Below are 23,606 nucleotides of genomic sequence, written 5' to 3'. Positions count from 1 at the left end.
TTAATTGACATTCACCTATTTGCGTCTTTATAGAAATAGAAATATACAACATGGCAGACACTTTTGCCTCAACATTGTGTTCGGGAGATTTGATTTTTCTTATGGCAGGCAGTTGAATTTTATTCAAGATTTCTCATTAGCAAATACAGAGAAGGAACAGGGCCTGGAGACCTTTGTAGTGGTCACAGCTGGAGGCTGAGGCAGAGTATGCTACTGGAATCTAGAGGACGGAGGACAAGATTGCTCCTAGGCATCCTACGTTGCGCACAGAGGCCCTTAAGAGGCATTTCAGCCCAGGGTATCAACAGTGCTGGGTTTGGGCAATGCTCCGTGAAGTAGCTGTTAACAGACATTTGATTGTTTTATTTTAGGTCAAGTATGAGTCACAAGTTTGCATAAATGACTGAATTATAAGTCATTTGATAAATAAGTATCTTTCTCCTGAATGAGTTCCTGGCATGGGGGGGGGGGGCAAGATGACTGCAGGGTTACTGTCAGCTTTTCTAAAAGGTGCTAAGTACCCTTCCTTCCTCAGCAGGTTCTCAGTGTCTCAGATCTTTGTTAATGCTGACATTCCCGCCCCCCACTCTCTCTATGTGTATGTGGTGTTCAAGCTTGTGTATACGTGTTCACATGTGTGTGGGTATGTGGGTAGGCCAACTGCCAACACTAAAGGCTCTCCACTTTATTTGCTGAGCCAGGGTCTCTCTGAACGTGCAGCTCTAAGATGCCACCAGCTTACCCTACTCTGGCATCAAAGACAGGCTGCCGTGCCCACCAGGCTTTTGTATGCTGGTGCCAGGGAGCTGACCTCTTGTCCTCACACTTGTGTGGTAAGCACTCTGTCCACCGAGTCACAACCTTCGGCTCTCAGGCTAGCCTCCAGGACAGCTTTGAACTTCAGATCCTCCTGCCTCCATTGTCTGAGTGTTAGGATTAGAGGAATGGATTACCAGTACTTGGTTTATGTGGAGCTGGGGGTGGAACTCAGGACTTCCTGTGTACCTTCCAAGTGCGCTCTAAACTGAACTCCACACCAGCCGTTTTTGGGTTTCACCCTAATTCGCCTAGTCCTGCTCATTGAGTTCTCCTTCCCAGGGCTTGTGAAGGATGAATCACACACAAGGGTAGCCACTGTGCATCGTAATCGGAGACACATCAGGGGGACAAGTGGCTGGTAACAAGGGTTGTCTCATTTCAGTGGCAGTGGCCACATGTCTATGTGCTCAGCTTCTCACATTCTTTGTGTAGTTTGGCCTGTCATTTCACAGCTCTGAATCCATGGATTCAACAAACCTCAGATAGGAAATATTCTCTCAAGAGAATATTGCATCTGGTAGTTCGTGTGGTGGTGTGCACCTGTAATCCTAGTATTTGGGAGGTTGAGGCAGGAAGACTAGGGGTTCAAGGTCAACCTCAGCTACATAGTAAGTTCAAGGCCAGCCAGGAACTGTAGGAGCTCTTGTCTTAAAAACAATTGCACCTGTACTATGCATGTACAGACTTTTTTCTTATCATTATTCCCTATATAATAAAGCATGACAACTTCTTATATGACAATTACATTGTGTTAGATATTTGAAGTCATCTAATGGTGGTCTTAAAATATACACAAAGATATACAAAGGGTATATGCAAACATTGTCTTTTTCCATAAGTGACTTGGGCATCCTAGATTTTGGTATTCTGGTAGGGAGCAAAGGGTGCCCTATAAAATATAATCTTTTACATCACTGATGCTCTGGAACAACCACCCCGCCCATTCATTTTCCATGATAAATTGTGTTGCGAGGATGAGGCTATCTGTCATCTTAGTTCATGATGATTTTTTCTCACAAAAAATTTTTAATCACAAAAATTTTTTTTTTCCTTATAACACATTACTCAGTGAAGGAAGTCTGGTGGGACCATGGAGGAAGGGAGGGAATCAAGGAGTTTTGGACTGTGGTCCATGGGTTCTCAAACTTTGCTCCAGAGATCTGAACTACCATCATTATCTAGGACTGAAATCCAGATCATCTGACTCCCCTGGTACCAGAGAATCCTGATCCTTGCATTTTTGCACCCCCACCCCAATCCCAGGCAATGGGAACAAATTTTGGCAAGCCACTGATTCGTTCTATCTTTACCCCACAGCTACAGACAAACCCAGTTTGGCTTTTAACTTGTTTTGGTAACATAGTTAAGAAGTTGCTACCTTCCCAGGGTTAAACAATTAATTTCTGCAAGCAAATGAAAGTGATGTCTTGAAATATGGTTCAGGAAATATTACCAAGCCTTGCACCGGGACTGAGTGAGCTCCAGGTCAGCCAGCCTGGACTACAGACCGAGACCCTGTCATTCTCTAAGGCCCCAAAGCCAAAATGGCATTATTTCTGATTGCTAACTACAACACTCACTGCATGCCTCTTAACATGAGTTTATCTGGACGCACTGTAAACTGTGTTTTGTAAGATGGTTTGCTTCAAATCATCTTGCAGTCAGAAGGTCTTTGCGGTTGACTTTTGCCTCAGCAACATTAGGTTCAGCTCTCTCTAGCTCATGCGTGATCCCATGGACTGGTGACCACTGGGGCCTTTGAAGTTCTGCATGTTAGCTCTGCCCCCACCCACACTTTGACAAGAATTTAAAATAAAATAATGCTTTGGGTTCCTCAGATGAGCGATAACAACTTGTTCTGTTGTTAATTAGATAAAAGGGATAGAAAGCAAAACTGATTGGCCCCAGGAGGATGGTTTTCCCTAGAGGACCTCGTTGGAAGATGTCTGAGTTGTGGGAGAATTGTTGTTTTGGTTAAAGATGGGCTTTGGAGAGGTCTTCTTCCTTCTCTTTAGAGCCATGATCATCACAATTGAAACATAAACCAAAAGCATCTTCTCTAAACCACCAGTCAGCCTGGGATGGAGTTACCTAATTGATTAGACAGAGCAATTGGGGATGTCAGAGTCCTCTACTTTCTCAGCTTCAAAGTGAAAACCCAGTCCCTACATTTTAAGTTAAGAACGAATCCCTGAGTTATTGTTTTCCTTCCATAACGAAGTCAGCTGCAGAGCCAAGCGTGGTGGCATGTGCCTGTCATTCCAGCACTTGGGAGGCTAATGCAGGAGCATCTAGGGTTCTAGGCTGGACTGGGCTCCTCCCTAATGGCCCTGCCACAAAATCAAACCAAACCTCAAAGCAAAGCACCGAAACACATCCTTCCAAAGAGAAACCCAGGACCTGATTCAAGTTCACCTCGTTTTGTGAGCCCTTTCTGCCTGGATAACTTGACCCCCTCAAAGCAACTGCATTCAATTTTCAGTCAGTTCTCCCCCAGCCATGCTTCCTGTGCTCCTTTTTGCTATTATTTAACTTTATAATCTGGTGTTTCTGTATGAACCTGCGCCTTCTCTAGCTCTTCCCTGAGTAAAGAATAATGATTAATTGGGGATGAAAAACAAGTCCCAGAACAATTATGAAAGCACAATGAAGCGTGCGTCAGAAGCAGCTCAGCAGAGGGAAGGTGCGGGGAAAGCCTGAAATCTTCCACTGGTTGCCCCAGCTTGCCTGGAGGTGTTCCTGCACTTGATCCTTTGTGTATTTCTGGGCAACAGGATTAAGCCCAAACTGTTTGTTTTGCTTTTGCATAACACCCCGTCTTTCCTCCCTTACAGTTGATTGGGTGGGGCAAGCAGCAATTTTCTGAGCGGTAGGCCTTTATCTTGCTTTGCTCTGGGTTTTGCAGGGTCAGGTGAACTCAATCTTGACCCTCTTTAAAGGAAGGTCAGAGGTGCCGAGTGTCCAGGCATCCTCATTCCCCTCTGATTGCTTTTCATTTCTTTCCCATCTTTTTTGCAGTGCGAGGGTTTGAACCAAGGGCTTCGTGCAAACTAAACTGATCCCATTGAGCTGGGTCTCCAGCCCCAGTTTAAAATTTCAAAACTTCATTTCATTCTATGCTCATTTCTCTTTTTAAAACTTTTCATTTCTATTTTGAGATAGGGTCTCATTAAATTGCCCAGCCTGGCCTTGGACTTGTTATCCTTCCTGCTTTAATCTCTAAAGTGCTGGGATAACAGGACTATAGTAGGTTCCAAGTCTTCTTTTGTTTCAGATAAACAATATTCTCTATATTTTGGAGACGTGTTCTATATAGCTTAGTATCTCTCTCTCCTCTCTCTCTCTCTCTCTCTCTCTGTCTCTCTCTCTGTCTCTGTCTCTCTGTCTCTCTCTGTCTCTCTCTCTCTCTGTGTGTGTGTGTGTGTGTGTGTGTGTGTGTGTGTGTGTGTGCATGTGCGTTCTCCTTGTTGTACTAGGAATTGAACCCAGGGCCTTATGAGTACTGGATCAATGCTGTACCACTGAGCTCCATACCCAGCCCTCAAAAAGACTTGTTGTATAGTGTTCCCCACATAAAGGGTTCTGTTTGCAACAGAGAGAATGTCTTTAAGGTGGCCCCAGGGAAGGGCAGGCATGTCTAGCCTGATTAATTGACTAGTTCAGGAGTAATTGCTCTCAAAGAGAGGACCAAGGGCATGGTTGCTAAGCCTGCGGGTATCAACTTTGTTCTTGACTCTAGGAAAAGGTAGGTTGGAAGGCTGAGACTTCCCTTCTCAACAGCCAAAAGCTCACAGTGTCCATTCTGGATAAACATACTGACTGCAGCCTGTTCAGAAGGAAAAGAAACAGGCAACTAGCACCCTCTAATACAATAACCAGGTTTGTCAAACATTCTCCTACAAGGTCTTTTAGTTCAGGATCCAAGAATGGGGAATTGGTCCAAGAGAAGACAAAAGAGGAACAACAGCTGTATTTTTAAATATATGAACAGCCCCACTGGTGTGGTACTGGATTAGATTCAGAAGCATTATGAGACTTCTTATTTTGGTCAGTATCTGTACTTCTTAATATAGTAATGCCATTAATGTTTATCTCTTCAGTCTGTGTAAATCTGAACTTCCATGTTATTGGCCAGTTGGAGAGGGTAATGAGAACAGATTTACTTACCCTAGTTATGTATCTGTATACTTTGTCAGGCTGCAGCGGTTTCAGTATTCATTCTAAGCCACAAGGCTTCACCAAAACGAAATTACTGATGCCAAAATTATACTCTGCTGTTTAGACACAGCAGACGAAATAACCTAATATTTAACAGGGTTATTTTGGGAAAGGGGATGAAGCTGGAGATTGAACTGTCCTTTGCCACGGACCAGAGAAGACACTGGAAGAAATGGGAGCTGCTTTCTGAAAAGGCTGCATTTTCTTTTGCTGCTGACCTAAAGACCCAGGGGAGGGCTCCTTAGAACATTTGTTTGAGGCAGGTGCAGAAAGAGGGTAGTAAGGGGGAAGAAAAATAATCTGCAAGCAGAAAAACAAAACATGTAAATAATAAAAGCTGGAAGAGTGAAACTCCATCTCAGGACAGGGCACGCCATTGGGCTGGAGTCTGGGTACTTTGAATCTCAAGTCCTTGTAGGAAGGGATCCGCTGGCTGGTCTGGTCTACCAGGAGATCTGCAGAGGGCCACTGAGAACTGAAGGGCTCTTTTTCTTCACAGGCTGGCACAGAAGCTCTTTTTCCACTGGGAGTCAATGCACAGGGCAAAGACTCCGACTTGTGAAGTGCAGACACATAGAGAAGGAAAATGGAAAGGCAGTCGGCAGCCTAGAGGATGCTTAAAACTGCCTCTAAAGTGTGTCGTGTGAAGTTGGGTATGGGTGAAAGCCAGCACTTGGGAGCTAGAGTCAGGAGGATCAGGAGTTCAAAGCTAGCCTCTGCTACCTAGTGAGTCCCAGGCCAGTCTGGCTTGCTTGAGACCTTGTTTTGTTTTGTTTAATATAATGTCATGGAAAAGTCCAAGAATGGAGATCGTTAAGCCCTTAACGCTCTTTAGATGCAAATCCATAACGTTGTTTTTAGCCAGGAGCTCCCTTACTGCGAAGCCTTTAGGTTTCATCCAAATGAGAGGGTATAGCTTACCACCTGCTCACTAGACCCCAACATTCTGTAACACCAGAGCAGATGCCTGAGTAAAAGGAGAGAGGTTCATGTCAAAGTCCCCCCCCCCCCCCCACACACACCTCTGCCGTGTCAAATCCCCTAGGACCGGAACTCCTCCCCCTGGGAGCTCTTGTTTTGGAAACTGGTGGGGTGGGGCTAGAAAACATTACAATGGAGCGGGGCTGGAGGAGGTGTGCTTTTATTTCAGATTGTGTCATTTGAGCGGACTCTCCCGAAACTGCAGCTCGCGTAACGGTGGCTGTATTAGATCCCCTGGGTTGTTAAGCTGGCACACCCCGGAGAGTAGGCAACAGAGCAGGCGAGAGAGGCAGTAGAGGAGGGCAGGAAGCCGCACGCCTAGCCCGGCTCATCCCTTCAACTTTGGCTTTTGCTGTGATGATTGTAACAGGAGGAGGAAGGACTTGGAGAAACCCCCTGAGGAAATAGAATTGAAAAAGAGGTAGCAGTGCCAGTCAAACAGCCCGCAGAAGCAAACGGGGAGGCCCAAGGAAGAGGAGGAAAAAGCTGGGCTCTGGCAACCTGCTGCTGGATTTTTAGACAAAGGAGGTTTGAGAGAGGCGGGATCAGATTCTAATATCAGCTTGAGGCGAGAGCCAGCCGCTGAGCTCGGGAAGATGAAACGGCAGGAATTCACAGTGACTGGAGCATGTACCACAGTGAGAGCTCCCAGGAAAAAGTAAGTCTGGGAAGAAATTGGCGGAGCTTGACGGGAGCTCTGACATCTCGCCCCTCTCGAAGGCATGCCTCCGTCCCTGCGTTACCTCTTCGTAGTCTCTGTGACTACTGTCATCATTTTTATTGTGCTGTATGTGCTAAGTTTTGGGGGACATCAAAGCTACCAGAAGCTGAACGTCTCGGACTTCGTGATGCTGTCTCAGGTGTGCACATCCTTTATCAACGGGAAAACCCCTTTCCCGTGGAGAAACAAACTAATGATCCATGAGAAGCCTTCTTGCACGGACTATGTGACCCAAAGCCACTATATCACAGCCCCTTTATCTCAGGAAGAAGTCGAGTTTCCTTTGGCCTATGTCATGGTCATTCATCACAATTTTGACACCTTTGCAAGGCTCTTCAGGGCTATCTTCATGCCTCAAAATATCTACTGTATTCATGTGGACGAAAAGGCAACCCCTGAATTCAAAGGTGCGGTGGAACAGTTGGTGAGTTGTTTCCCCAACGCCTTTATGGCTTCTAAGATGGAGCCCGTGGTCTATGGTGGAATATCCCGGCTCCAGGCAGACCTGAACTGCATCAAAGATCTGTCCATCTCCGAAATCCCCTGGAAATATGCCATCAACACCTGTGGGCAGGACTTCCCCTTAAAAACCAACAAGGAAATAGTTCAGTACCTGAAAGGGCTTAAGGGGCAGAATCTCACCCCAGGGGTGCTGCCTCCAGCGCACGCAATAGGAAGGACCAAGTATGTCCACCGGGAACACCTGAGCAAAGAGCTTTCCTATGTGATCAGAACCACTGCACTGAAGCCTCCACCTCCCCACAACCTCACCATTTACTTTGGCTCTGCCTACGTCGCTCTATCAAGAGAGTTTGCCAACTTTGTTCTCCATGACCCCCGGGCAGTTGATTTGCTCCATTGGTCCAAAGACACTTTCAGTCCCGATGAGCATTTCTGGGTGACGCTCAATAGGATTCCAGGTATGTGAGAGTCCGTGTTGCATGCATAGGAATGCCTGCAGGTCATCTTAGGCTCTGCATTTCAGGGGTCAAACTATTTTGGATGGAAAATCTTCATGGAAAAAAAAAAAGAATGTGTCTGTGTTGAGTTCATGTAAACTTCCTTCTTATGAGTCCTTAAACAATGCAATTTAACAATGATCATATGGCATTTCCACTGAGTTAGGGGTTACAAGTCTTGCGGAGAGCATGCCAATCAATATACAGGAGGTTGTGTGTGCATAGGTCATATGAAAATGTGGCACCATTTGATGTAAAGGACTTATATCCACACCAATATTCATCACCCCAAGGAGCCCTGGAACCAATCCCCTAGGGACGCTGAGGGGTGACTGTGTTTAAAGGACTTTTGAAGTATCTGCCTTTTTTAAAAAAATGGGGGGGAGAAAGACAGAAAGACAAGAAAGAAAAAAAGGAAGGAAGGAAGGGGGAAGGAAGGAAGGAAGGAAGAAAAAGGAAGAAAGAGGAATTAGAGATGCAGACTGCAATGTAGAGCCCTCGCCCTAGTCCTTTAGGAGGGCCCGTAGTACTCTCAGTGGGATCATTCCCAATCAACACCTTCCCGTGTGATGCTGGCAGCTTACGTCTGCCAGTCATCTCTTAGTACTGTGTTTAGTTTGTACTAGAACTTCTTCTTCTCCACAGATTCATCAGACTTTCTCTTAGCCCAAGATCTTTGCCTGAGCCGCCCTCCTGCCTCCCCCTGGAACCACACAGCTTCTTTCTCACCCGCCAGACCACAACTCTCCGAGGAGGGCTTCTCTGGTCAACTATGTCCCCTTTCTCCACGCACAGCCATGTGCCAGCACACTGCCCAGTTTTCCCTTTAAGGGATCACTATGTATAATGATCATGGATAGTGATCTGTCTGATTTTGCTCCTGGTCTTTCCTGTGGGAGCTCCATGAAGTTGAGGTCATTTTCTGTCTCTGTTTGATTGCTCTATCCCCAATGATTAGATCCCATGGTAAACATTCAGTAAGTTTGTGTTAGATGAAACAGTGTAAGTTAGCAAGGGATGCGTAAACAAGTGGGGAAACATGGGGCTTTACTATGTACGGGGCCCTAGCAGACTGGAAGATGCAGAAGGCTGCGAGATATTTGGATGTATACAAACAAGTACGGGGCTGGAGAGATGACTTAGCCCTTGAGAGCACATACTGCTTGCTCATCCAGAGAACCAGAGTTCAGTTCATTCCCAGCACCCACATAGGATGTCCCAACAACCATCTGTAACTCCGGCTCCAGAGATCTGACTCTGGCCTCCACAGACACCTGCGCTCACATGCAGGTACATGCACCACAGACACGCTTACATACAGGTAAATTAAGAAATCAATTTTATTTTAAAAAAGGAAAACCTTACATTTCACTTCATACAAATAATGAGATTCCCAAGACACAGCCCCTTCTTTCTCAGCAAAATGTTTTTGCCTTTGATAATGGACAAGATAAGTTATTTTGATTACAGTTTTATTTATTTTGTGCGTGTTGGTGGCAGAGAATGTCACGGCACAGATGCGGATGTCAGAGGGCCATATTCTATATCCCAAGAAACCAAGTTTAATGACTTGTCCTCAGCAAGCCAACTAGCACAGTCACATTAACAGGAAAAGGCAAAAAGAGATTTATCTACTGCGGCCACAGTGGGAAGAGGGGGATCAGGGCATCACTAGGTCTCTGACTTCTTAGGGTACGTACCGTGACCCCCTAAGTTCAATAGTGAGGATGGCTTTGGGGAGTTGGCTTCCTCCTTCCTCCATGAGGGTTCTGGGGCTCAAACTTTAGTCAGTCGTGGCAGCAGGTGCCTTAATCTGCTGAGCCATCTCACTAGCCCTGAATCATGATCCTGGAAACGTATATAAAACGTGGTAGCGTTTCTCTGGAAGGCAGCAGCACGCCCTGGACTCAGTGGAAAAGGCAAACGGATTGCTAATGGACTAGACAGCACTAGCCGGGGAGAGAAAAGCAATCATTGTTCTGCCACTGGGGGAGTGCCAAGTTGGGAATGCTGGTAAGCTCTCTGGGCAGCAGGGCCGGGCTGGCTGGGTAATAAACATACCCGTGTTCTGGAAAATACCAGGGGGTGTGGTCTCTGAATCCCAGGGTGACTGCCAGAGCCACCTAGCTTGGGTTCAGCGCACTCTGTCATCTTTTCACCCTTGATCTGTCGTTTCCGTTATTGGCGTGTCATTTGGGGACATTAACCACTTAGAAGCTGATTTCCATATTTAAATATTTATCCCTTTTCTATTTCCAGTATTCTCCTAAAATTCATGAGAATTGGAGTCTGGCCATGAGCACTCTGGGTACGGTACTGAGTGAGATAAGGTCATTATATGACTCTGACAAAGTAGGGCTTGTCACTTTTTGTAAAATAGAAAGAGATGGCTAGGCATGGCAGTACGTACCTCTACTCTCAGCGCTCAGGAGAGGACCAGAAGGATGTGAGTTCAAAGACAGCCAGCTTTGACATCAGGGTCCTGCCTCAGAAACCAGGGATGGAGAGACGAAGGGAGGGATAGAGGGAGGCAGCTATGAGATTGAGTTTTGATTTTTGTGAAATATCTCTATTTCAGCAAGGGGTGAACAGTTTGACCCATGCCAAATCAGTATCCCCTCCTCCCGCAAAAAAATCGAGAACAGAAGAACTTCCTTTCTTCCTCAGCCTCCTTCCTCTTTCCTGCCAGTCAATAGACAAAAGGAGAGGTAAAGAATGACCAGTGTCACCAGGAAGGTGACATCTACCTGCTATCCTAGTGTGTGGATGCCAGAGGAGGAAGAGACTCCCTTGAGCCTAGAAACTTGAGTCTAAACTGGGCATCGTAACAAGAGTCCATCTTAGTGGAGTGATCAAATATCAAATAGTGATATTTCATTTTTATTTTATTACATAAAGCTTGCCAGAAGATCAGAGAGTAAAACAGCCCCCCTGGTTAGCTTTATAGACCAGGCAGTGGTGTCACACACCTTTAATCCCAGCACTAGAGAGGAATATAAGACGGGAGGAGACAGCTCTCACACAGTCTCATTCTGAGGATTCCTGAAGGCAGGATCACCATTTCGGACTGAGGTAGAGATAAGAGCCAGTGACTGACTGTTTTGCTTTTCTCATCTTCAGGTTGAACCCCTATATCATTCTCTGGGTTTTAATTAATCATGCTACACCCATTTTCAAAATAGACTAACTAATTTAGTCCAGGAGAGAAAACCTTTGTGGCTGGAAGTCTGTAGTGTGGCTTGTTAGCTTCTACCTTCTCACAGCAAAGTATAACCGTGAATAAAGTGTGCAAGTTCACCCATCTCCAGGTACCAAATAAGAGGTTCAGCCAGAAAGAGTCCACTCATCCCTGCAGAAGACACAGTGCCCGGAATACAACACCTGGAGTAATCTGGGTAGCAGAGCTTGGAGCCTAGGGGCTCACACTGCCTGTTAGCTTCATGGACAGTGCTCCATTCTCTGCAGGAACTGAGGGAGACAGCTCCTCAGCTGAGCAACTCCCCATGGAGGAGGCCAGGGCAGCCCATGCCAGTGGCCTGTCTACCCCAATTCTGCATGAGACATGCTTCAGGGTAATAGGTCACTTCCTAGGGTTCTGCCTTCTTTCTTTCTTGGACAGTTGGGAGCAGTGTGATTTACAGAGAAAGGGAATCCTGTTTGTTAGGTGTGGTATTTCCAAATTACTAGTGGATTCGATCACACACTGCTAATAGTACGCTCTAGTCTTCAAACCAATGTAAAAGTCGAATGGTGCTTGGCTAGCTCTGGCATTTGACTGTGGAGCCATCTTGGTAGTTTACAGTTTGGGGCGTGTGTACGATTCTCTACTCCCAGGTAGCTTTTAATCACATTAACTCCGCGTTCAGCATTGTCACCTTCCGAAGAGAAAGGCTGTCCAGTGCCAGCCCTTGATGTGCATATACAAACAGTGTTATTTCTTCCTTCAGAGCCATCACCCGCTTCTCTCCTCAAGACTTCAGAGTGTAAGCAGTAGTGTTAGGAAGAGGCTGCCCAAATGGATTCACTTCCCCAAAACGTTCCCAAGAGAAATATGAGTGAGAGGCTGAGGTGTATCTGATATGGTGTCAGAAGACGAAGTATGAATTATTTAAAAGGCTGAGAGGAAAGGCTACTCTCAGAGGCAGCTCCATGTCACGTGACATCACACGGCTCTTCCTTTTTTCTTGAGTTGTCTTTCTATGGGGAGAATGGCTTGTTTCTCAGTTTTTGTTATGGCAGTAGAAGTGGTGTCTGGGTAGGGATGTGGCTTAGTGGTGTGGCACTTGTCTAGCCTGTGCCATCCTCTGGGGTCCATCCCTAGCACAGAAAAACAAAAAGTCAAAACAAAACCAAAAAAAAAAAAGTGTGACTGGAAGTTATCTATAGTCTGTGAACTCACCCTCTTAAAAATTTGAGGAACTTGGGGTTATATAAAAATGAAATATGTAGATTAATTCCTGTACAAAAGAAGTATGAGAAAAGGAAACCACAAGTACCAGAATAATCTCTCTGAAGACAATGAGAACATCCCAGGATGATGCATTCTTTCCAACTCTCTAAAAGACGTCGAGAAAAATGGTCTCAGGCAGGGAAGAACAGCATGAGTCAGAATGAGAAGAGTGAAAGGACGGGGGATAAAATTGCAATGCTACTTTAAGGTAAGAGAGCTGGGACTGTAGCTTGGTGGTGGGATCCTTGCCTGGCAAGCAAGGCCTTGAGAAAAGAATGGAGGTGGGAGGAGGAAGAAGGAGGACAGGAGGGGAGGGATGGAGAGAGGGACAGAGAGGAGGAGGGGGAAAGGCAGAAGAAGGGAAGAGAAGAGGGAGGGTGATGGAAAGGAGGGGCAGAAGAGAATAGGGGGGTCTGAAAGGGGAAGGAGAAGAAAAAGCAAAGGAGAGGCTCCTGAGGCAGGTGGGGGCTGGGAAGAAGTGGGTGGAGCAGGAGGTGACAGAGCTGAGGGAGGAGAAGATTATTGGGAGGAAGGGAGAGAAAGAGAGAAAAGGTCAGGTAACTGGGAAGATCACGAAAAGGTCCAAGGGAGTCCCAGTCTCAGGCCTCTAGAAAGCCAGGGAGCATGCCTGTCCTTCTGAATGGCTCTCAGAGCAGCATTCTCAGAGAAGGCCCAGTGGGACCCCAGGTTGCTCCGACACTAGCAGCCCCAGGTGCTGAGGCACCGACTGCCTTGACACCCAGCACTTGCCCATTCTCTCTGCTGGAAGCCACCTTGAAAAAGGGCTCTTTTTTCCCTAGCTCTTCTTGTTCTGACATATTTTTGTTTGCCTGCCCAAGACAGAGCCCTAGAAGCCACATAGCTCTGTGTGGCCATGTAGTGTTGTATGGCATTTTGTTGTATTTGGGGGGGGGGGGGGGTGAAATGGATCCCTATCTATGGAAGTGTTGGCTGGCCTAGCTTTTCCACAGCCTGCTGGGATAGCTGTTATCTTTTCTCCCTTTAGGGCAGGCCAGATTCTAAAGAAAAGGTGAAGCTGCTTTGGCTTCTGCCCTTCTGCCCCCCTTCTCAGCCCCCACAACAGCCTTGTTTGTTCTCGGGAGTCCTTGCTCATGAGCAAGCTGACTTTTCTCTGCCATGATTGTTTCCGTCCGTAACAATGTTTTCATTGGCTTCTTTTCCGTTTTCTGCCCGTTTGTATATGTATTTATTTTCAGTGCTTCTTTGTCAAACAAAATGGTCTCCACCTTAGAAGAGACCACATGATCCCATTTCCTCCTCGCATTTTAAATTCTAAAAATAACTTATTTCCTCCTTTGATTTATTTTGCCATTTTTAACTGTGACACATTCTTTGGGAAAGTGCACTCACATTTTAGGTTGCCAGTGACAGGCACTTAGCTCGAAGTAGCCTAAACAAATCCCAGGGATCTGGCCTCCAAATTGAGGGTGAAACAAAGTGTTTGGTGTCTTCCTTACAAAGCCCTCTATCCAGAAAAGACCAGCCATCCCTATTTGTCCAAATCCGAGTAGTGGGGGTGGGGTGGGGCAGGGCCTGTGACTTTAGTGCCTAGAACCAGACACGTCCTTGGGCAACATGGATGAGTTTGGTCTCCCTGTCTCTGTCTTGCTCTAACTTAGCTTCTCTTGGGCAGATTTTCTCCGCACAATGCCAAACAGGCCAGAAATAGTTCCAACTTTACTTGGTTTGGGTGACTGGCTTTCCTGGAAGAAAGGGAAGATGGTTTTGTGGCAGCTCTAGAACAGATCAAGGAGGGAGGCGCTCACATCGGTACTGCTTGATCCACATTTCCATCAAAGCCAGGCCTGCAAAGTGCTGATGTATCTTTCCTGGGTTGCTTTCCTGCCCTGAAACTAAAGGCAAAGGACCAGCCCCTGTTCCAAATGTCATTGTGGCAGGGTGAGGACAAACAGAGGCACACACCTGTCTTCCTGTCCTACACCCGAGAGCTGTTCATCTTGTCCTCACTTGGTGTTAGAGGGGAACCCCCTATGTGGCTTTAACCACCTGGGAAATTATAGCTTGGAAATTTATCTTCATGGGAAAGTAGTGAGTGACCTCTTCACCATATCGTTTTCCTGCAGAAAATATTTATTTTTAATATATATGATTTAAATTATTTCTTTGAGAATTTCATACTTGCATACAACAATGTATTTCGATCATAATTACCTCCACCCCTCCCCTGAAACTCCTCCCAGGGCCACTCCTTACCTTCCTACCTGCTCCCAATTGCATGACTTTTTTTTTTTTTTTTTTAAAAATAACTTACAGTGTCCAATCTGTGCTTCCCAAATGCTTGCCATTGGGGTCAATCTACTAGAACAACTTATCATGAGCCACATCTTTAAAGAAAATTGACTCTCTCGCTCCCTAAAAATCATCACGTATCAATAACTCCTCTGTGAAAGATGGGGTCAGGTGAGCCCCTACCCTGATCCATGCTGGAAAGTGATTGGCTTGACCTTATTCTGGTCTTGTTCAGTCAGGCATAGGTGCTATCAGTTCATGAGTGTAGCTGTCATGTCCCAGGGGCACTGTTCCTTTGAAGTCCATCTACCCCCACCCTCTGATCTTATAATTTTTCCACTCTTCCTTCTACAATAGTTCCTGAGCTTAGGTAGGTGGGCGGACGATATAGATGTCTCATTGCGGCAGAGCACCCCACAGGCATTTATTCCCTTCGTCTACAACTTAACCAGCTGTAAGTTGTGTCATTAGCCGCAATCCACTGCACAAAGAAATGTCTCTCATGAGGCCTGAAAGCCATACTCATCTATAAGAGAGTGTATATTCAGAGACTGGTTTGATGCTATGTTAGTTTAGCAAAATAATAGCAGTGGGTTCACCCCTTGGGCCTGTGAGCTCCCCACGATGGGTTCTTAGCCAGATTTACAGTCCCAGGTGTGTTTCTTCCTGTGGAATGGCTCTTCAACCCAACCAGAAAATAGTTGGTTTCCTCCTTAACATTTCTGCCAATATGATATCCATGGGTGTATCTTACCATGCTAGTCATTATTGTAGCTCACAGGGATCACAGCTTGATGAGACTTGATGAATCCCTCCCACTTCCCAGCAGCCTCCACAGCAGCTTCTAATACTATGACAGAAGGAAGGAAGGAAGGAAGGAAGGAAGGAAGGAGGGAGGGAGGGAGGGAAGGAAGGAAGGAAGGAAGGAAGGAAGGAAGGTCCGTCCCATGGGCTTTCCACATCCTGTGACTAAAGTGTGCCTTTAGCAAGAGTCTTACCAGTAAGCTCGGTAGGCAACTGAGAGCAAGGACAATTACCTGTGTTACTCTGAGGGTCTCCAGCACATCCCTGACAACAGCTGGAAGGATATAGCCCATACACTGGGTTTCTTATTTGGCAACCTAAATGAGGAGGGAAGCTTATTAGAAAGAGGGGTGGGGAAGTTAGGACAGAGATGGAGGAGGTAGGAGGAGGTGTAACTAACACTAAGAATGTTTGAAAAAGCCATATGGAAACCTACTTTATAAGCTTCCTAAATATTATATATATATATATATATATACATACATACATACATACATATACATGTTCTTAAATACAAAACATACATATCTGTACATTTTCACACACACACACACACACACACACACACACACACTTTAACTGGAGTTAGCCTGCACAGGGGATAATGCTCCTCCCAGAAGCCATAAAAACCTTGGCATCACAGTGTGACTTCATTGTGTGTGGACACGCTTAGATTGCAGGAGGATTTCTTCTGCTTGATCTCCTTCAGTGCTGATGGTGATCCCATGGGAGGAGGCCTGCTGTGCCCAGTGTACGGATGAGGAGCTTAACATGATGATGTATGACAGGGGGAGGAGTGAAAAGGCCCGACTCTATTGGCCTGGGGCAAGTGGTACAATGGTAGAGGTCTTGCTGAGGATGCTCAAGGCCCTGGGTTTGACCCTGGAAATAGACACACACACACACACACACACACACACACACACACACAATGATACATGTCTATGAAATATCGCAGTGACACTCATTTCTTTCTATGCTGCCGAAAAAAAATTTTTTTTAAAAAGAAGTAAATAACTTATCTGAATACAAATATTAAGTACTCCTGGTAAGAAGGAAGAACAAAGAGAACAGTATAATAAACAGGGAAAAGCAAACTAACACATTATATACTCATTTTAAATTAATTCTAGTTTTATTAATCCTTCATTTAGTTATTATAGCAACTCCAAGAGTCCAGACAATAAAAGGGCAAATTCATATTTATTAAACTGTGGAGTGGTTATATAATTGGGCCTACAAGCATTTTCCCCTTTCCTCCTCTCCTAATGGTCCATTTTCTCGGATATCTTGGCTTTTTCGTGTGAGAGAGCCCAGAAAGGGGAAGGAAACGCACACTGACTGAGCATCGTCTCTGTTGAATTTTCCCAGGAATCCTATTGGTGGGCACAATAGGAAGATGTCCTCAGGCCTATGAGTGTCAGACATAGTGTGCTCCAAACACTGAACGCACAGGAGCGCACACACATCTGGCATCCTGTCCACACTCATAGATAAACTGATGCCCCTCCCTCTGCAGGTGCCGGAATTCTACCCCTGTAGACTGGGATCTCTCCCACTGCCTCTCACCCTCACCTATGGAGATTTGGCTTTGTCTGGGACGCAAGCTTCCAAGACAGAGAGTACCAGGACAGAGTCCCGGCTCTTCCAGCTCCAGCCATGCCATCTGCCATCTGTAAAGTTCACTTAGCAGGTTTATTCCATGTGCTAAAAGCATACGCCCTGTAGCCTCAGGTTTGAATCTGGGCTCTTCTATGTACAAGATGTGTGACCTTGGATAGGCTACCCAGCTTTTCTATCCCATTTTCTCTGTCTGTCAAACAAACACACGCTGAGGCTTTAATCATTTAGACCAGTGCTTTGAATAGGGCTGATGTGTCACAGTTTGTGGTAACTGTAGTTCATGATGTGTATCCCACACCTGAAATGTCTGGATGCATTTTCAGATTTTAGAAAATTTTAAATCCTTTAACAAACACAATGTAGAATCTTAAATTTTTTTTTTTTTATTTTTTGGTTTTTTTCGAGACAGGGTTTCTCTGTGTCTTTGGAGCCTGTCCTGGAACTAGCTCTGTAGACCAGGCTGGTCTCAAACTCACAGAGATCCGCCTGCCTCTGCCTCCCGAGTGCTGGGATTAAAGGTGTGCGCCACCATCGCCCAGCTTCACAATGTAGAATCTTAAAGGTGGGACTCAAGTCCAAACATGAAATTCACCTATGGTTTATATACATAGCCGTAAGGTATGTATTTAACATTTCACATGGTATTTTTAAAAATCTGACACACAAATTTCCACGCTGAAATTCTCCACTTGTGCTGCCAATATTTAGAGTACTTCAGATTTTAAACTTTTGGACTAGCGGTGTGCAATGGAGAACATGATTTCATCTGCAGAGTGGTGATTCTGTCAATAGATGTGTAGGGAACTGGGTGCCGACCTGGAGTTTAGTCATGCGTTTGACAAGTAAGGCCCCTACCTTATAAAATGAGTGTTTCAGAAGAGACAGGAAGAGGATAAAGTGTTTGAAGCTAAACAAGAGAATTAGAGAATGAGGTTAATGCTATGCTACATGAAAGGACCTTCTTCAGGTCAGGTAGGTTACAAAATCCCCTTGGCAGAGATGACATACCGTCTGCATCTCCATGAGAGCCGGCCATGCACACTCTGGGAAGGAAGTCACAGGCAGAGAGAATAGGAGCCACAGAGATCCTGTCTGTGATAGGAGAGCAGGCTGGGGCAGAGGGGTTAAGAGCAAGAGCTGCAGTGAAAGGCAAAGCGGCCACAGCATGAACGCTATTGGCTCTTGTGCAAATGCTGTAGGGTGATAAATCCGAACAGGTCCCGCCCCAGGGAGTAGCGGCAAATGCATCCAGAGTTGAGGGAGATGCTAGGCTGAACACTAGGTACAGGTATCCAGTAAACTGCTTCTAGCCCCCAGCGCCCCAACTACCAGTACCCCAGCTGTCTCCCTATCCCTGCTGTCAATCATCCTGTGAACCTCTCTTAAAATGATATGTTTTCTAAGGCTGACTTCATTCCAAAAATGATTTGAATTTCACTTTTCTTGTGGGTGGGGTATGTATGCCACAAGTATGGAGGTCTGAGAACAACTTACGGTCAATTCTATCTTCCTCTTCCATTGTGGGTTCTGGACATCAAACTTACCTCATCCGTCTAGTGGGACAAGTGCCTTTATCTGCTAAGGCGTCTCACCTCTCCAAGTCACTTTGGCCTATCCTCCAGTGACAGATGACCTCGATAAAACTATTCCTGGTCATATGGTCACTTCTTTCCTTAGAAACATACGCATTCATCTGCTGCAGCGTGACATCCCAGCCTCTTTGCTGGGCCCATGATGCTGACTGCCACCTGGATTGGGGAGTTTCTAGCACTTCCTCGAACTGGGCTTCAATCTCTTGTACATGTCAGCTCTACCGGCTACCTTGTGGGCCCCAGCACTGCCTGGAAAGCCTCTTCTCATGCTTGCTCTGGGCTCCCACACTTCAGCTGTCAGTCTGCCACTACTGTCTCGGATGTTCCTAGCTAGCAACTGTTCATGCCCGGCTTTCCCTTAGGTAGACCACAGCCACTGAGACACACACTAGCAACGCTTAGTACAGTGGCGGCTTACATTCATACCATTTACATATACTCGATTGGATGCTGTTTGCTTTTTGACTTTTCCTGACGATTGGCCCATTTGCTCCTGGGAGGAGAAAGGATTCCACTCTGTTGGGGACTGAGGACCACCAGACCCTGAATTTCCTGTAAACAACTTATTTTCCTCTGCAGCTGCTCTGAGCACGGGACCCTGATGGCAGGGGCATGGGTTCTGATGAGTCTGCAGCTGAAAGGTCCCGAGAACTGGGACGTGGCCAGAGCCCTTTAGAAGCTGCCCCTGAGCACAATAAAGTGGGCGTTCTTGGCGCTCTTGTATCAACGATGTCCCGTGGGCCCTGTCTGTCTATCCCTCTCTGTTTGTGTTTGTGTGTTTTTAAATTCTCAGCCTAGTTCCCATAGTGCGTAGCAAGTAGAGCACCGAACGTAACTGGTGTAGTTTCACACCAGTCAAGCAGAAGTGTGTGTGGGTCAGGGGCTACATGCAGGAGATTGCTTATAGGAACATAGGAGCTGCGTCAATCAATCCTAAAAACATGTCCCTGGATGTCCTGTACAACTCCAGAGACCCCACGTCTGAAGACCCTCTCCTATATCAATCATTTACTGTTTCTGTAGCATCGTGGAGGGGCCTTTAGAGTTCTGTAAGTTTTACCCAGTGGTGGTGGCACTTGTCTTTAATCTCAGCACTTGGAGGAGGCAGAGGCTGGTGTGTCTCTGAGTTCAAGGCGAGCCTGGTCTAAAAGATCAAATTCCAGGATAGCCAGGGATACAGAGAGGAAAACAAAAAAGCTCCGTAAGTTTCTTATGGGTGTCATAAGACTCGAAATCTCCCTCCTCTCTCCTGGAGAGAAGTTTCAATCCTGAGGAAGCCCTACAGCATGTGTATACACTTATGTAGATTTATTTCCTTCTTGTATTTGAGTCTTCACTGTAATAATCCAGGCCAGCCTCAAACTCCTGTTCTACTTTTCTCAGTCCCCCAAGTGCTAGCAATATAGGTGTGTGTCCACACCCAGATTTTACATAAATTTAAGCGGTGGGAGTCATCCCAGCTTGGCCTCCATTGCCCCCCATGAGTCTGGGGGTCCAGAGAGAGGCAAGGACTCTGCTTACCACTGCAGTGGTATGGTCCCGAGGCTGATTAATGTTAAAGCGCAGTGTACTTCTGTGGCATAAGAGCCCCAGCGCTAGCCAGCTTCCCCATCTGTTGCTCATTAGGAGAAACAAGATTAAAGGGGAAATTGTCTGTGTTGGAATGATGGAAGGCCTGCATGCCATCTTAGTATGACATTCCCAAGGGATTTTCCCCAAAGGGATTGAGTGTTAACAATACCACTGTTTTCCAGTAAAACCGACTTTGCTCCTGACCCCTGTGAGGATATATTAACTGCCTCGATGATTCCACTCGCTGACTGTATAGAGTAGCTAGCAATTACCAAAGCCAGGGAAAATTCATTCTCTTTTTCCATGCAATTCAGTGTTCTGCCCATTGTCCACAATGCAATACGCAGACTCGTTCTTCTAGAGTTGTGTGGTTGTTGCTGCTGTTTATTTTCTAGAAGGTGTTTCTACTTAAGAAGATGGGATAAAAATGCTAGGGGGAGAGATGGCTCAGCAGCTAAGAGCACTGCCTGCTCTCTCAGGACTGAGGTTCTGTTCCCAGTACCTACACGGAGGCTTCTGTTTGTGACTCCGAGGGATCCCATGTCCTCTTCTAGATTCCTTGGCACCAGGCAGGCAGATGATGCACAGACATACCTCGGGAAAAACACCCATATACATAAAATAAAATTTAAGAAGTTGAAATCAATCTACCAAAGAGAAAGATGGAAGCTAGCTGTCTTTGAATTAAAAATTTTTTGTAAATCTTCCAGCTCCAACTTCAAGATCATGACAGGGCTGTCACGCTGCCAAATGGGTCAGAGTTCATGGCTTTGCTAATCCCTCCTTGGGAAACTTTTACTGAAATGGATAATTTTGTCCTTTGTGTATTCTTGGTCGCCAGTGTTTGAAATGACTCTGGGATACCAGCTGAGTTTAGCACAAGCGTTCTCAGGGAAACTGGAATGAAGGAAATTGAGGCTTTGGGTGAACACATTCCTTATTTCTGTTCTGGGTTCCCCCTTTTGACCTCACTGTTTCTTATTTCTATCTCGGTGATCTTGACATTGGCAGCACATCCCTAAAACCGTGCATAGTTCACCTGCCCCTCCCCTGTATTTCTCTTTGCTTTTGGGATGCCTGTTTCCAATCTCCTACTCATTCTTACTTGGCAGATTCTCCCTTCCATCTACCTCCCCCACCACCATTATTCCCGGTAGCCAACTTCCCTGGCCAGAACTCGCTGCCCCCTTCCTCCCATCTAATGGCACATTCTGTGCAGCCCCGTGAAGGATATCTAGTGAGTCCTGGGTTCTCATAATTACCACCCTTACCTCAGGCCCTTCAGTCCTCATAAGCTGACTGCCTTCTAACTTATCCAGATGATCTCTGGCCTGTGTGCCCCTTCAAAATCGCCTAACGCTCTGGACACACATTCGTCAAGGCATAGCTCTGGCAAAGACGTTTGTCGCATCTAAGACTTTCTCTAAGTTGTCCCAGCTTATTGAGTCACGTGGGTAGTCTGGACTCAGAGAGAAGCCCCAGCACCCCGGAAACTCGGTCTGTTTATTATATTCAGTTGAACAGGGATGTGGAGTTTTATATACAGCCAAACAAAAAGACAGGGTAATTAATCAAGCTAAACAAGGAGGTAGGGTTATTCCACACAGCTGGATTAGGAGGCAGGTTTAGGTAATCTTGGCAGCAACAGTCTCTGTAAGGAAGCAGTCTTCAGGTCCATAAACATCCTGAAAAACTCCGTGCTACTACTGTGTACTACGGTACTGTGCCTGTAGCCTGCCCTATGGGACCATTTGTGAGCTAGACAAGGGACTGGAGATTGAAACACACAAACACACAGAGACACAGGTCATACTTGAGTTCCCCAAGAATGCCCCCTTTATTGTGTTCCAGAGCAGTTTATATAGGGATCCTTAACTGATAGCCAAACCCACCAGAAACCCCTGCCATCAGGAACTCCTGAGGGTCTGGTGCTCAGAGCAGCTACAAACAGAGGAGAACAAGTTGTTTTGCTCAGAGCAGCTATAAGCATAGGAAGAACAAGTTGTTTGCTGGAAATTCAGGGTCTGGGGGTCCACAGTTCCCCCAACATATCCAAGGAGAGAAAGGTGAATATTTTCTGCACATACTATCAACATTTGCGCTCCGACCTTTGGAAGTCTTTGGCATCTCTCTGAGCCTCATCCAGGGAAGGCTTTGACCCTCCTGTGGGGCCAAGGCATTAGTCCCTGACTTGGCTGTATCTGCGTCAAACGATAGGACTTACTTATTCCCTACACCAGTTGCGATGGAAAAGGATTCTTATCCCTCTGGAACTGTAAGCTCCAAATAAACCCTTCCTTCTACAAGTTTCCTTGATCATGGTGTTTTGTTCCAGCAACAGCAAAGTAGCAAACACAGCATGCTTACCTACTAAGCCACGTTGTGCATTGAAGAAGCAAAAATGAGCAGTCAAGCTGGGTGTGGTGATGCACGCCATTAGTCCTAGCACCGAGGAGGCAGAGGGAGCTGGATCTCTGTGAGTTCAAGGCCAGCGTGGTCTACAGAGTGAGTTCCAGGATAGCCAAGGACACACAGAGAAACCCTGTCTTGGAAAAAAAAAAAAAGCAGCCAATGGCAAATCAAATCAAAGAACAGATTTGTGTGGCGGCGTTTCAATTGTATTTTAATAAATAAATAAAGCTTGCCTGGGGATCAGGAAAGTAAAACAGCCACACTGGTCAGCCTTACAGCCAGACTGAAAAGATCAAAGTTTAACTGTGAAGATGGAGAGGGAACAACACGGTTCTTTTCTCAAGGAAGCCAGAGACTCAGGTTGGCTTAATAGATTTAGCTCCCTGCCAAGGTCAGCCTGCCCCCTCTCTGGATGCTTCCTGTTTGACCTCCTCAGTAACCATCTTTTTTTCTGCGCCCCAAACCTTGCATAGCTCCCCCTTCACTGAGCTGTACTGTAGTCAAGTCTGAGTTCTATCTCCATCATGGGGTTCTGTAGAAAGGAGATCCCCTGCCTCAAACTGCAGCTCTTCTCGGGGTTCCCACATAGAAACTGCCTTCCCCAGACCCTGCAGTGCAGGGAAAGGCTGACCGCTCCCTATTTTCCCTTTTTATTCTCCCACACAGTTGGTGCACGAGCTGGCGGCCCTCTCCCCCACTTCACAGCCTTTTTGGTTTATTTCTATTATCTTACGACTTTTGGACTTCGCCTGGCAACCCCTCAACCTAAACCAAGTCTCATTTGCAACTTCCCTACAAAAGCAGCCCTCCTCTTTGTGACTAGTGATGGCATTTCAAGCCAAAGGGAGCCATAGAGTACATTTTATTCCAAACTTAATGCACAAATTTGGAAATTATGAGCCAGAGAGACGAAATGACTGTTGATTGTCCTGCCCTTTGAAATGGTTTTTGAGCCTCTTATCACTTCCTGATCATCTTAGAATAAACATTCTCATTCATAAAATCATCCCCCCTTTCAATTCATGCCACATAACATAGCAAAATCTCCAATTCACATGTAGTGGGGAAAAGGTGGGTAGATATGGTATCATTTATGGTAATTATCTTTTTAGGTTTCCCCATCATTTGTGACTAAAACCTCATGTCCAGCCGGGCGGTGGTGGCGCATGCCTTTAATCCCAGCA

At 46.0% G+C, this 23,606-nt stretch overlaps 1 protein-coding gene across 3 annotated transcripts in view; it reads left to right on the top strand.

The window, feature by feature from the left end:
• Window positions 1-23,606, top strand: part of Gcnt2 (glucosaminyl (N-acetyl) transferase 2 (I blood group)) — a 98,960-nt gene that overhangs the window by 23,009 nt on the left and 52,345 nt on the right. The window contains exon 1 of one of the 3 annotated variants that reach the window (XM_041632718.1): window positions 6,198-7,659. The exons of the other annotated variants lie outside the window; for them this stretch is intronic. Within the exon in view, the coding sequence (XP_041488652.1) occupies window positions 6,741-7,659 (919 nt within the window). The 5' untranslated portion in view covers window positions 6,198-6,740. Of the gene's footprint in view, window positions 1-6,197; window positions 7,660-23,606 lie in introns of those variants that run through there. 3 annotated transcript variants of the gene reach the window in all.

This window comes from Microtus oregoni, unplaced genomic scaffold, assembly GCF_018167655.1.
Source record: "Microtus oregoni isolate MIOR12 unplaced genomic scaffold, Mior012 000042F_ref0000377, whole genome shotgun sequence".
In the NCBI taxonomy this organism is placed as follows: Eukaryota; Metazoa; Chordata; class Mammalia; order Rodentia; family Cricetidae; genus Microtus; species Microtus oregoni.
The sequence above is the reverse complement of the archived record's forward strand: the minus strand, read 5'-3'. Positions and strand labels throughout refer to the sequence as shown.